Source organism: Hippopotamus amphibius, chromosome 7 (assembly GCF_030028045.1).
Source record: "Hippopotamus amphibius kiboko isolate mHipAmp2 chromosome 7, mHipAmp2.hap2, whole genome shotgun sequence".
NCBI classification, from domain to species: Eukaryota; Metazoa; Chordata; class Mammalia; order Artiodactyla; family Hippopotamidae; genus Hippopotamus; species Hippopotamus amphibius.
The window spans coordinates 5,708,659-5,723,838 of NC_080192.1; the positions used below are offsets into that span (position 1 = coordinate 5,708,659).

General features: G+C 42.7%; 1 protein-coding gene across 1 annotated transcript in view; it reads left to right on the forward strand.

Moving 5' to 3' along the window:
- The window catches only part of EFCAB6 (EF-hand calcium binding domain 6), a 253,258-nt gene that overhangs the window by 163,749 nt on the left and 74,329 nt on the right, over nucleotides 1-15,180 (forward strand). The window contains exon 20 of the mRNA XM_057743330.1: nucleotides 6,464-6,560. Within this exon, the coding sequence (XP_057599313.1) occupies nucleotides 6,464-6,560 (97 nt within the window). The remainder of the gene's footprint in view (nucleotides 1-6,463; nucleotides 6,561-15,180) is intronic.

Below are 15,180 nucleotides of genomic sequence, written 5' to 3' on the forward strand. Positions count from 1 at the left end.
TCTTGAAATAATAAAGTATAATATGCTCAAAATTTTGCTTTTTTCTTTCCATCTTCAATATTAAAATGGCTATGCAAAAATTCACCAATTTTGATGTCTTTTTTAAATACACGCTGATATGACAGTTGTCACAATACAATCTAACAAAATTGTTTCAAATGAAGTTAAAGACAACTAAGCACTACTAGAGCCATCTTACGGAAAAAAAAAACCGAATTTTTTGGCCAACTCCAATGTTTTATGCATTTATGACACACCCAACTTTTTCTTAATTTTTTCAGTATTTCTAGGCTATATGGTTCATCTGTGAGTTTTTAAAAGTTGTCACAAATCTCCAAAAATTTTCCAATATATTTATTGAAAAAAAAAATCAGCATGTAAGTGGAAGTGGACCTGTGCAGTCCAAACCTGTGTTGTGCAAGGTCAACTGTAGTTTGCCCTTCTTTTTTAATCTTCTTAAGTTGTAAACTCAGATTTTTTTTATTTATTTGAGTTATTTCTTTTCTAATATAAGCCCTTAATGTGTCATTTTCCTTGTAGGACCTGATTTAGTTGCATTTCACAAATTTAGATATGTTGTAGTTTTTATTTTCATTCAGTTTAAAATATTTTCTAATTTCCCTTTAGACTATTTCTTGAAACCATGGATTATTTAGAAGTGTTTTTTTTTATTCAAACTATTTCCATGGTTTCCAACTATCTTTCTGTTATTGATTTCTAGTTTAATTCTGTTAAGTTTAGATAACATACTTTGTATGATATTAATTCTTTTAAATTTGTTAAGGTTCATTTTATGACCCTAGAAATGGTCTATCTTGGTGAACAGTCCATGTGTACTTGAAAAGAATGTGTATTTGGCTGTTGTTGGATGGCGTGTTCTATAAATGTCAGTAAGGTCAAGTTGGTTAGAGTGTTCAGGTTCTTGCTTATCTTCTATTTGTTCTACTGATTACCAGGAGAGGAGTGCTAACGTTGCCAATGATAACTTTGCATCTGTGTATTTCTCCTGCCATTTTTATCAGTTATGCTTCATGTATTTTGAAACTCTGAGAAAAAAAGTATATTTATATTTACCATTTCTGCTTCTCTTCTTTTATTTCTGAAGTTCCAAAGTGTTTCTGTCTGCTGCCATTTTCTTTCCCCTGAAGAACTTCCTTTACCATGTCTGCTGCAGACAAATTATCTTAGTTTTCCTTCATTGAGAACATTTTCATTGCTCCTTCATTCCTAACAGTTTTTTTTTCTAAACATGGAATTATAGGTTGATAATTCTTTTGTTATAACACTTTAAAAATGTTCCATTGTCTTCTGGCATCCATGGTTTGTGAGGAGAAATCTACAGTCATTCAAATGGTCTTCCCTCTATAATGTGTCATTTTTCTCAGGTTGCTTTCAAGGTTTTTTCTTTACCTTTGGTTTTCATTAGTTTTAGTATGATGTATTTGAGCAAGATTTTCTTTGAGTTTATCTTTTTTGAGGTTTGCTGAACTTTCTGAATCTGTAAATTTATGTTTTTCCACCAAATTTGGGCAGGTTTCAGCTATTATTTCCTGAAAGCTTACATTTTTTTCTGTACCAGTCTTTTTCTCTTCTCCTTTCAGTACTTTTAGCTCTTTTGTTTTTGTATCACAGATCTCTGTATCACAGTCCCTAGAGATATAGTCTTTTTTTTTTCTCTGTTGATCAGATCAGATTGTTTTTAGTCATCTATTTGCAAGCTCACTGACTCATTCTTCTGTCGTTTCCATTCTGTCATTGAGCCAATCCAGTGAAAGTTTTATTCCAGTTGTTGTTTTTTCCAGTTCTAAAGTTTCCGCTTGGTTCCTTTATTAACTGCTATTTCTGTGCTCAGAACTTCTGTCTTTCCACTTATTTTAAGTGTCCTTACTTCATGGTTATAATAACTGCTTTAAAGTAAGATAATTTCAGCATCTGGATCATCTTGGAGTTGGTACTTGTTGTCTTTTATCTTGAAAATTGTTGGGATTTTCCTGGTCCTCTGTATATTGAATAATTTTGGACTATATCATGGACATTTTTAATGTTATATTGTGACACTCTGGTCCTGTTTAAATCCTTGATATTGTGTTGATTGATTGATTTTTCAAGCAGGCAATCAATCCAGTTAGTTTCAGAGTGCAAGTCCTGACCTGCCTTTTGTGGTTTCAATATCAGTTTAGTTTCCAAAGCTATTGTAGCTCTATCAGGCCAGCCCATGAGTGCAGCACCCAGGAGCCAGTCTATTTTTTTTTTTTTAATTTTTGCCTGTGTTGTGTCTTCATTGCTGCATGCAGGCTTTCTCTCTAGTTGTGGCAAGTGAGAGCTACCCTTCATTGTGGTGTGAGGGCTTCTCAGTGTGGTGGCTTATCTGGCTGCAGAGCACGGGCTCTAGGAGTGCGGGCTTCAGCAGTTGTGGTGCACAGGCTTAGTTGCTCCGCTGCATGTGGGATCTTCCTGGACCAGGGCTTGAACCCGTGTCCCCTGCATTGGCAGGCAGATTCTTAACCACTGCACCACCAGGGAAGTCCCCCAGGAGCCAGTCTTAACCACGTTGTAGTCAAGTTCTCAAAGCTTTCACTGTGCTGCTTTGGGTTAGTTTCACACATGTGCACATCAGAGGTGAACCTGGAACTTCCTTCATTCATTTGGGCATCCCTTTTTCTAGCTCTCTCTATGATTTCTCCCCATACTCTCCAGCACCCAGGGGCTCCTTTTTTTGTTCTGGTTGGAAAATCTTAGGTTTTAACCTTTCTATGCTGTTGAGTGCTTTTCATGACTGGATCCACCTCCAGGGCAACATGGTGAGAGAAAAATGAGAAAGAGAAAATAATGTGGATTTCTCCAATCCTCCTTGAACACAAGGACCCCTTTTACCATATCCTCTGGTTAGAGAGAATAATTTCAGTTTGGGGTACCTACTTGGCCAATACTGTTGCTGGCAGTGTCCTAGAAGTGCAGTTTTGTAACTGCACTTGCCTCAGGTCAGGAATGGGATAGTAAAAAGAGAGAAGAAAAAGGGATTCCCCCATACTCTTTGTACTTCAGGGGCTCACCTTCCTAGTTCTTCAGTCAGAAAAACAGCCTTTCTTTTGGAGATTTTTCTGTTCACATCACTGCACAGTTCCAGAATTAGGACTGCCTTTAAGCAGCCCTTAAGCTGGAAATATGGGAGGGAAAATGTCCATGTATCTCACCAGTGTGTAAGTCATTCTTCAAGCTTTGATTTCCCTCCATCTGCATCCCATTATTTACTTTTTAGTGTCCTCAGAGAATTACTTTTTGCATTCTGTCTAGAGTTTCTGGTTGTAATCAGTGGAAGAGAGAGGATGAAGTAAGTGTGTGTGTCTACTTCATCTTAACTGGGACCAGAAGCACATCTCAGCACTCTTTGTCCTGCCTGGAATACTGCTCCCTGGGTTCACAGCAGCACCTCCTCATCACTCATGCCTCAAAGAGTCACTCTGGCCTTCTTGGCTGAAGTGTCCACGACCCTGCCCTGGTGCATCATTCTCAGTCACATTCAGTAGCTGAAGTTACCTGCTTCACATTTTTCCATGTGTTTGCTGTACGCTCCTACCATCATAGGATGAGTTCCTTGAGGACATGGGTTCTGTCCAGCTTGCTCATCACTGTTTGTAGGACCTAGAGCAGCACATTGTGTGTATTTGTGACTGAAGGACTGGCTGATAGGAAGGCTGGATCTGACTGATTGTCAAGGTCTAAAGAGGCAGACAATAGGAGAGAAAATAAGTAACTTCTGGAAAAGGCCATAGAAGAACCTTCCGATCTCTCTAGAGGAGACAAGGATATAAAATGGGACAGAGGAGAAATGAGTGGGAAATTGGTAGGAGTACCTGGTTTGAGTATGAGTCACTAAGGAAAATAATCAAGCCTTATAGCCTGGGAAAGAAATTGGGTTGGGAGGCTGTTTGGATATGTGTTTAGACAGTGAGATCAGTTTGATAGTGAGTTGACTTTGCAGAGAGAGAATGTGCCTCTCAGGGTCTCCATCCTTTTGGGGGAAGTCCAGGTGAGTCCTCTGGGTTCAGGTAGGATTTAGGAGGAGCCTGTTGGTGAAGCCAGGGAATGTGCATCATCAAGACCTACAGTCCTTTTAAGCAGTAGTTGTGAAAATGCAACATAGTCCACCCAACCTTCCAAAACCTTAGCGATGAAGTAGCGATAGAGGATTAGACCGCTTGATCTTTGGATCCCTTTCTACCCTTGAAATTCCATGATTCTGTGAAGTCCGGTAGGCAGTTGGAAAGAGATGGAATGGAGAAGCAGGTGAGGCTACCGTGCTAGTGGCACAGAAGTGTGGGCAACTAGCATCCAGGTGGTAGCTGGGGACAGGAGCAAGGATGACCTCTCAGAAGAGTAAATGAGCTTTAGGGTGGCAGGAGAGAGAAGGAGTGGTCAGGGACAGGGCAGGTAGAGAGTGAGAGTCACTCACTGAGAGCACACGTTAGCCAGGTGATGTTCCAACCCATGGTGTCATTGAAAGAACAGAGTAACGAAAGTGACTAGAGAGGGGAGAGATGGTTAACAGTGTCACATGTTAAGTCAACAAAGACCCCAGGGCTTGGCAATATAGAAGAAACTGGTGAATTTACAGACTGTGTGTGTGTGTGGATGCGGGGAGTCTCAGTTAGGGGAGGTGTGCCAGCCATAGTTCACCTGTGTACCCCCAAAGCTGGCATCTGCCAGGAGAGAAAGTTCAAGTGGGCACGGCCTCATTTGGTCCATTTCAGACCCCACCTAGCTGCAGCGTGTCCTCAGCACATGCCCACTGAGGAAATGTAAGACTTTTTGTTTGCCAAACCACAGGCATCAAAGTTTATGTAGTTCACCAAAGAAGCACCAGTCTGAATAAGACTCTTTTCATGTGACACACGGGTCAACAGCACAGCAGCAGAGTTTCTTGGAAGGGATTTAAAGGAGAAGCCACGTGAGGAGCAATGACTACTGCTTGATTTGTTGGTCCCAGTGCTGTGCCCTGCTGTCTGCTTTATAAATGCAGGATGTCCCGGGGGACCATCTCTGGGAGGGGAGGCTGCAGGCTTCACTTCCTCAGGACCTCGCGCAGTGCTTGGGCCGAGTTGCACTTGTTGAATTGAAATAGGCATAAGAGAAAAGATCCTCTGTGTGTAAAAGCCACAGGTGGCCCTCACCTCTGTGAAATGTAGTTTCTAATGGATCCTTTCCTCTGAAGAGTACAGTTAGAGGGCTACCAAAACTGCAGCTTCAGGTGCTATGAAAGTGGTGAGAAAGTCTCGCCTGTGGCATGGGAGGGCCCTGATTTTGAGCACCAGGATCCCCGGTCCTGGCTGTGCAATTTTGGCAGGCGATTTCACCTCTCTAAACCACGGCATCCCTTTTTGCAAAGTGGGGTGGCATTGCCAGCACGGCTGCGAAAACCCAGACTCTTTAGTTCCAGCCTGACTGGTCGCAGAGCTCGTGGAGGCCACGATTACCCTGAAACCACAGTGCTCCCCACCCGGCGTCACCTACAGAGGGTCAGCTGCAAAGCCGCACGTCTTTGGGGATCACGTCAGCCTCTGACTGCTGCACTTTCTCAGCTGGCAGCGTGCTGGTTGACTTTAGATTTTTTTTCCATAGAAGCAGCCCGTCTGCTGGAGCATGAATAGCACTTCTTTAAAAGGGCGACGTGGGGCTTGTTTGCCGTCCCCACCCTGGTTTTCCAGATTCCCTTGAGGGCAACATCCCATGAGGGTCCCTGTGGGGCCTCGCTCAGGTGTCCGCCTTACTCACCCTCAGGCAAGATGCACTGATCACCCACGCTCCTGTGTGTGAGTGCAGTTTGGAGCAAGGCGACGGCAGAGAGAGAAGTGGCGAAGGGTTTTACAGAGTTTCACGCGTCCCTAATTTGTGTTAGTGAGTGCAAGGATCCAGGGCACCCCAAGCTCCTTCAGCTGCAGTCTTCCCTGGTGGCCTAGCCACAGTCTTTTTTTTAAAGTGTCCTTGGCGCCCATCATTCTGTGAGTAGAGTTTTACATCCCGCAAAGCTAACCTCTGAACTTGAACTGAGACTGAGAGTCTGTAGATCACGCTCCCCCAGTGTTCCTGCCTGTTTGCTTTGGTCTGCGTTATCATGCCAGCTTGTACACTCAGAAATAACGGTTTCAGTTGTTTTCATCCAAAGACAATGTTACAGTTTGTTTTTTATACCTCTGGGAATAAATGAGCCCTTTTTGTTTTGTGACCTGCAGGAAAAGTTGAACAGCATTTATCTGGAAATAAACAAGGACTCCTATAATTTAAGGAGATTTCCCTAACATGCAGCCGGGGAAATGGACTGTATTTTAAGAATTAAGTTAGACCAGATGTGAAATAGCAGACTTTAACGCTATCTTTGAAACAAACTGGGGTAGGGGAACCCCTTGGGAGATTAATGAGTCCATTAAATTTAAACAGAATTATTTATAATTTCTTTTCTTTTAAGACCAAAGCAGAAGGTCACAGATTCAGAACTCGCTTGTGAACAGGCTCATCAGTACCTTGTTACCAAAGCAAAAACCAGATGGTCAGACTTGTCTAAGGTAAGAAAATGATTATTTCCTTAAAAAGAAAGGGAATCTATTGCAATGTTCCAAGACGATTGGGACGATAGAGCTGTTTTGATCCAGTCACTGAGATGGCAAAGCAACTTTGTATACCAATTTAGGGACTCCTTTTATTCATAAAATACTTTTTCAAAATAAATTCTCACATTCAAGGTCAATTGATCTTTAGAAAACGTAGTAATTGTAAAAGTTACATGGACTGAAATTCCTGACTTTATCTCATGTTTGATATGAATTAAAAATTTAAATGAAAAATGTAAGACACTATCATTCTTATTTTTACACAGTTATAAACATGCTTTTTTATTTATTTTTTTAAGAACTTTTATTGAGATACAGTTAACAGACAATAAACAGCATATATTTAGAGTGTACAATTTGGTATCCCAATCTCCCAATTCATCCCCCGCCAATCCTCCCCGCTTTCCCCACTTGGCGTCCATGTGTTTGTTTTCTACATCTTTGTCTCTATTTCTGCCTTGCATTTCCTCTTTCACAGTTGTTAGCATTTGCCTTATGTATTGAGGTGCTCCTATATTGGGTGCATATATGTTTATAATTTTTATCTCCTCTTCTTCGATGGATCCCTTGATCTTTATGTAATGTCCTTTCTTGTCTCTTGTAACATTTTTTATTTTAAAGTCTATTTTATCTGATGTGACTATTGCTACTCCAGCTTTCTTTTGATTTCCATTTGCATGGAATATCTTTTTCCATCCCCTCACTTTCAGTCTGTGTGTGTCCCCAGGTCTGAAGTGGGTCTCTTGGAGACAGCATATATATGGGTCTTGTTTTTGTATCCATTCAGCCAGTCTGTGTCTTTTGGTTGGTGCATTTAGTCCATTTACATTCAAGGTAATTATTGATATGTATGTTCCTATTACCATTTTCTTAATTGTTTTCTTTTTGTTTCTGTAGGTCCTTTTCTTCTCTTATGTTTTCCGCTTAGAGAAGTTCCTTTAGCATTTGTTGTAGGGCTGGTTTGGTGGTGCTGAATTTTCTTAGCTGTTGCTTGTCTGTAAAGCTTTTGATTTCTCCATCGAGTCTGAATGAGATCCTTGCTGGGTAGAGTATTCTTGGTTGTAGGTTCTTCCCTTTCATCACTTGAAATATATCATGCCACTCCCTTCTGGCTTGCAGAGTTTCTGCTGAGAAATCAGCTGTTACCCTTATAGGCATTCCCTTGTATGTTATTTGTCGTTTTTCCCTTGTTGCTTTTAATAACATTTCTCTGTCTTTAATTTTTGTCAGTTTGACTACGATATGTCTTGGCGTGTTTCTCCTTGGGTTTATCCTGCCTGGGACTCTCTGCGCTTCCTGGACTTGGGTAGCTATTTCCTTTCCCATGTTAGGGAAGTTATCAACTATAATCTCTTCCAATATTTTCTCGGGTCCTTTCTCTCTCTCGTCTCCTTCTGGGACCCCTATAATGCGAATGTTGGTGCCTTTAACATTGTCCCAGAGGTATTTTAGGCTGTCTTCAGTTCTTTTCATTCTTTTTTCCTTATTCTTTTCCGGATCAGTGATTTTCACCATTCTGTCTTCCAGGTCACTTATTCGCCCTTCTGCCTGTTAATCTGCTGTTGGTTCCTTCTAGCATATTTTTCATTTCAGTTATTGTGTTGCATATCTCTGTTTGTTTGCTCATTAATTCTTCTAGATCTTTGGTAAACTTTTCTATCTTTGCATCCAGTCTTTTTTCAAAGTCCTGGATCATCTTCACCATCATTATTCTGAATTCTTTTTCTGTAGGGGTGCCTATCTCCTCTTCATTGAGTTGTTTTTCTGGGGTTTTATCCTGTCCCTTCATCTGGTACAAAGTCCTCTGCTTTTTCGTTTTTTCTGTCTTTCTGTGGCTGTGGTTTTCAGTTCCACAAGACAAAATACTGCTGATACTGCTTGATACTGCTGTCTGCCCCGTTGTGGAGGAAGCTATCTAGGAGGCTTGTGGGTGCTTCCTGGTGGGAGGGACTGATGGTGGGTAGGGCTGGGTGGGCAGAATTCAGTAAGACTTTAATCCGATTTGGTGGGCAGAGGTCAGTAAAACTTTAATCTTCTTGTCTGCTAATGGGTGGGGCTGTGTTTCCACCTTGTTGGTTGTTTGGCCTGAGGCTGCTTAGCACTGGAGCTTACAGGCTCTTTGGTGGGGCTAATGGTGGACTCTGGGAGGGCTCATGCCAATGAGCACTTCCTAGAACCCCTGCTGCCAGTGCCCCTGTCTCCTCATTGAGCCATAGCTGCCCCCCACCTCTGCAGGCAACCCTCCAACACCAGCAGGTAGGTCTGGTTCAGTCTCCTGTGGGGTTACTGCTCCTTCCCCCTGGGTCCTGGTGAGCACACTTTTTTGTGTGCCCTCCAAGAGTGGAGTCTCTGTTTCCCCCAGTCCTGTGGAGGTCCTGCAATCAAATCCCACTGGCTCTCAAAGTCTGATTCTCTGGGGATTCCTCCTCCCATTGCTGGACTCCCAGATTGGGAAGCCTGACATGAGGCTCAGAACTGTCACTTTAGTGGGTGGACTTCTGCAGTATAACTGTTCTCCACTTTGTGAGACATACACCCAGCATTTATGGAATTTGATTTTAACGCGATTACACCCCTCCTACCATCTCATTGCGGCTTCTCCTTTGTCTCTGAATGTGGGGTGTCTTTTTTGGTGAGTCCCAGTATCTTTCTGTGGATGATTGTTCAGCATTTGGTTGTAATTCCGGTGCTCTTGCAAGAGGGAGTTGTTTCTAGAGTTTTTGATGATGGCCATTCTGACTGGTGTGAGGTGATACCTCATTGTGGCTTTGACTTGCATTTCTCTAATGATTAGTGATGCTGAGCACCTTTTCGTGTGTTTGTTAGCCATCTGCCTAAACATGCTTTTTAAAGAGGTATTTCTTCCTGTCTTGCCAAAATTATAGAAAGCACATTTTGAAGGCAAATATCCTCCATGTGCAATCGTGTAAATTGTGATTATGGTGCTGAGATGGGAAACATACTCTAACATTAACAACTGTGTGTGCAGGACACGAGATCCCAAATGCACGCCTGGGTCATCCTGAAATCTAGGATGTGGGGTCACCATTTCTCAACGCAACAAGGACACAATAACCACTTTAAAAAGTATTTGTAAACTGCATTACAGAAGTGTTTTTCCACTATTCTAAAGAATGTCTCCGCTTTGTTTCATGTGGCCATTTTCTTTCTGTGTTCGCTCTCTCTTGGCCTGTGCCTGATGTGAAGTCCTGCTTTTACATCTTGTGAAGCACCCAGGCTGCCTCTCCCCGGTCCCCGTCCTCGTAGCGTGGACTGTCCCAGCCCAGGCCAGCAAAGCACCTGGAGCGAGGTCGGGCCAGCCGTCCAGAGCAGTCCTCTGGGTCGAGGACTGCAGGGCAAGCTCTGGACCGTCAATGGTGGGTGGCCATGCAGGGCACAGCAGTGCCAGTCAGGGAGAGGGCAAAGCCCACCACCTGACCCTGTCTGCCACCTGCCCGCCCCATCCCTGCTCCTCTCTGGCCTTCACACTGCCTCTGGCCTGACTTCCTCAGGAAAAAGCCCCCTTCTCCCCAGCCTGCCTCCCCTCTCACCTGCCCTGCCCTCCCACCTCTCACGGGAGCAGCCCCCTCCCTGAGGTCTGACTCCAGGGTGGCCACCTGCCCTGGGCCTGCTCTGGACACTGCTCTCCCTGGGCCCAGGGACTCCCAAGGGCCAGGTCCAGGGCCCTCCGCAGCTTCACCTGACCCTGCTCTGACTTCGCACAAGCTCACGGCGCAGGGGTTTGTGCCCGGCTCCCGCCTGGCGGAACTCAGGACCAGGGCAGGTGGCAGATTATTAACAAAGCAGACAGCGGGCGCTGAAAGAGCGCGCTGTGGGGAGTGGCCGGGGGCTGAGGACGTCTTCATTTCCGCCTTGTTTGGTCCATCCTTCCTGAAACGCCTCCACCCTCAGCTCCACGACACCCTGCGGGCCCCCCCGACCCCCCGTCCCGGCCTCCTGGCTGGGTGACCTCCTCCCCGTCCGTGTGGACTCTCCCTCCACCTGGATTCCACGGCCCCTCGTAGCCGCCTTCGTCCTCGATGTTGTGCGGAACCTGAGACGAGGTTTGGCTGGGGGCGGGGGTGGGGGGGACCTAAGCGCCGCACTGCTCACCCGGCAGCCTCGGTGTGTCTGGTGGAAACCTCCTCGTCTCTTCTAGAACTGAGCCTGGCAGGACTGGGGAGGGGAGGAGACACGGAGGTTACAGAGGAAGAGGGACCAGAGGGGTCTGAAGGGGCTGGGGTCCAGGGACGCGCTTTGTCCAGAACCAAGCCTCACTGGCCCCTGCAGGACTAAATGACCCTGCACCTGTGGACATTTCTGCCATGCTCTGGGTTTACATTGAGTAAAGCACTGAAGGAATTCGTTCTGTATTCTAAACCGGCACAAAGTATGACACGGAAATAATTTCAGCAGTGTTCCCGCTGGACCACCTGGTGATGAGACAGGCGTCCTCACACGGCGGCACTCACATCCCAGCTCTTCACTTCTGGGTCCGGGCATTTAGGGATGGTGAAAGTGACCAAAGGTGTGGAGTTTGTCGCCCTTCTGCTGCATTTCTGTTGGGAATTCACCAGACAGGACCTGCTAATATCCTACAGGATGTATTCTCCAGTAGAACTGGTTTGAACTTGAACATGGATTCAGTGTTCAGTCAACTAGTGACCTTGACATAGGGTCACAGGGCTCCCCACTTTGCCATGTGCTGCTGGGGGCACCTCCAGCTGAGTTCTCAGAAGCACGCAGGAGTCGTCCCATTTGGGGGCAGCTAAATGTGCTCATTTCTATGTAAGCATTTTTGGAAAATAAGTTCATTGGCTTCTTCAGCAAACATTATTATGAGCTAACTATGCACTGTTGTAGGGTACGAAAGACTCAACGACAAAAAAAAAATAAAGACATGGTCTCTGCCCCCAAGAGACCTGTGGTGTAAACACCAATGAGAAGTCTAAAGAATGGTGTGTATTACCATGCAGGTGGCTTGTGTATAATGGGGTAGCCGAGAAGAGGCCACTTGAAAGATGAGCAGGTGTTGGACAGGGTGCTGGGATGTGGAGGATGCTGGGACTGAACCAAGGGAAAGATGAGTGGGACTGACCAGTACAGTGGGGGCTGCGGAGAGTCAGCACAGATGTGTCAGGCCTGGGGTCAGAGCAGGAGGCTTCGGTGCGAGGCAGCGGACGGGTCACAGCAGGCTGCACACGCCACAGCTTTTTAACAATTGCGGTAAAATATACATGACATAAAATTTACCATCTCAACCATTTCCAAGTGTACCGCTCCAGTGGTGTGAAATACATTCACATTGGTGTGCTATGTGCTCTAAGTTTTTAGAGGGGCTTTGAAATCCTCCAGACCTAATTTTTTTAAGCTTGTTTTTTAAGTTGTGACACTACAGTGGAATATAAAAATAATATATATGTATATATAATGTGTGTGTATATGTAACATACATGTTTTATACTGTGTATGTCCTATATGTCTAGTTTAGATAAGTTTAAACTAGTCACCTCATATCCCAGATTGTATGTCACCATGTAACAGCATGCAGGTGAAGGAATAGGATATGGACAGTGTCTTAGACCAGGGAGCTACACTCTTTTTGTCAAGGGCCAGACTGTCAGTATTTTCAGCACTGTGGGTCACAGGGCTCTGCGGGACTCTCAGACTCCTTACCTTCTTCCCCTGCAGTGGATGTGTGGCAGTAGCTCACTGCTGTTTTAATTAGCATTTGCTGGTTACTGATGAGATGGGCAACTTTTCATCTGCTTATTCATCGGTCAGGTGAAGTGCTTGCTTGAGACTTTTCACAGTTTTCACGCTGGCTTGTCTGTCTTTTTCTCCTTCTTCTCCTTGGTCAGTGGGAACGCTTTCCTTGGTTTGGCCAGTTGTCTTTTGTAAGTGATGTGTGATACAAATATGTTCTCTCAAGTTGTGTTCTGTCTTCACCCTTTAAAAAAATGAAATTCTTTTTTCCAGCTTTATTGAGATATAATTGACATACAGCACTGTGTAAGTTTAAGGTGTGCAGCGTGATGCTGTGACTTACATGTGTTGTGAAGTGATTATCACAGTAAGTTTAGTGAACATCTATCATCTCATATAAATACAAAATTAAAGAAATACAAAAATATTATGTGATAAGAGTTCTTAGGATTTACTCTCTTCCCAACTTTTGTATATAACATACAGCCGTGTTCATTGCATTTACCATGTCGTACGTTACATCCCTAGTACTTATTTATCTTAGAATGAGAAGTTTGCAGTACCTTTTGAACACCTTCATCCAGCTCCCCCACTCCCCACCCCCTGCCTCTGGTAACCACAGATCTGATCTCTTTTTCTAGGAATGTGCTTGCTTGCTTGTTTTTGAAGTATAATTGACCTAACACAGTGTGTTAATTCCTGCTACGCAGCATGGTGATATTTCTTCTATACATTTCTAAATGGTCACCAGGAGAAGTTTAGTTATGATGTGTCACCATGAAGATATTACTTAGTTATTGACTGTATTACCCACACTGTACATTTCATACCTGTGACTCGTTTATTTTGCAACTGGAAGTTTGTACCTTTTAATCTCCCTCACCTATTTCTTTCCTCCTCTCAGCCCCTCTCCTCTGGTAACCACCTGTTGGTTCTCTGTATCTGTAACTCTGTTTCTGTTTTGTTATGTTTGTTCATTTGTTTTATTTTTTTAGATTCCATGCATAAGTGAAATCATACAGTATTTGTCTTTCTGTCTTATTTCATTTTGCATAGCACCCTCTATGTTATCACGTCCATCCATGTTGTCACAAATGGCAAGATTTCATCCTTTTTTTATGGCTGTACAGGAATATTCCATTGTGTGTGTGTCTGTGTCTGTATATATACATACATTTTCTTTATCCATTCATCTGTCAATGGATACTTAAGTTGCTTCCATATCTTGGCTATTGTACACGATGCTGCAACTCCATTTTTAAATGGAGTTATTTGTTTTTTTGTTGTTGACTTCTATGAGCTCTTTGTATATTTCGGATTAATCCCTTATCAGATTATATCATTTGCAAATATCATCTCCCATTCAGTAGGTGGCCTTTTTGTTTTGTTGACAGTTTCCTCTGCTGTGAAAAAGCTTTTGAGTTTGATATAGTCCCATTTGTTTATTTTTGCTTTTGTTTCCCTTGCCTGAGGACACATATCCAAAAAACACTACTAAGATGGATGTCAGAATACTGCTTATGTTTTCTTCTATAAGTTTTATGGTTTCAGGTCACATTTAAGTCTTTAATCCATTTTGAATTTATTTTGTGCATGGTGTGAGAAAGTACTCCAGTTTGATTCTTTTGCATATAGCTGTCCAATTTTCTCAACACCATTTATTGAAAAGGCTATCTTTTCCCCATTGTATATTCTTGCTTCCTTTGTCATAGATTAACTGGCCGTATAAGTGTAGGTTCATGTCTGGGCCCTCTATTCTGTTCCATTGGTCTGTGTGTCTGTTTTTATGTGTCTATTTGCTTCATGTATTTTGGTGCTTCTGTATTGGGTACACATGTATTTAGAATTGTGGTATCTTTTTTTATTGATCCCTTGATCATTATGCAGTGTCCTTCATTGTCTCTTGTTACAGTCTTTAAAGTCTATTTTATCTGATATAAGTATTGTTACCCCAGGTTTCTTTTCATTTGCATTTGCATGGGATACCTTTTTCCATCCCCTCACTTTCAGTCTGTATGTGTCTTTAGAGGTGAAGTTAGTCTCTTGTAGGCAACATGTACATATGGGTCTTGTTTTTGTATTCATTCAGCCACTCTATGTCTTTTTATCCAGCATTTAGTCCATTTACATTTAATATAAATGCTGATAGGTATGTACTTATTGCCATTTTGTTAATTGTTTTGGAGTTGTTTTTATAGTTCTTTTTTGATCCTTCTTTTTTTTCTATTCCACTGTGGTTTGATGGCTATCTCTAGGGTTATGTTTGGATTCCTTTCTTTTTTCTGTGTATCTATTATAGATATTTGGTTTGTTATTACTATGAAGGTTATATCCAGCAATATATATATATATATATATAAAATCTCATATATATATATATATATATATATATATATATATATATGAGATTATTTTAGGTTGCTGGTCTCTTAAGTTCAAATGTATTTTAAGAATCCTGCATTTTACAACCCCCCCCCCACACACACACACATTTGCTGTTTTCAACATCTTATTATATTATTTTTTTGTATGTATCCCTTAAATACTTTTTGTGGGTATAGATTATCTTACTACTTTTGTCTTTTAACCCTCCTACTAGCTTTACACGTGGTTGATTTACTACCTTCACTGTGTATTTGCCTTTACCAATGAGCTTTCTTCTTTTGTAATTTTCATGTTTCTAGTTGTGACCTTTTTCTTTTTCACTTAGGGAAGTCCCTTTAACATTTCTTGTAAAGCTGGTTTGATAGTGCTGAACTCTTTTAACCTTTGCTTGTCTATAACATTTTTTGATCTCTCCATCAAATCTGAATGAAAGCCTTGCCAGGTAGAGTATTCTTGGTTGTAGGTTTTCTCCTTTCATTACTTT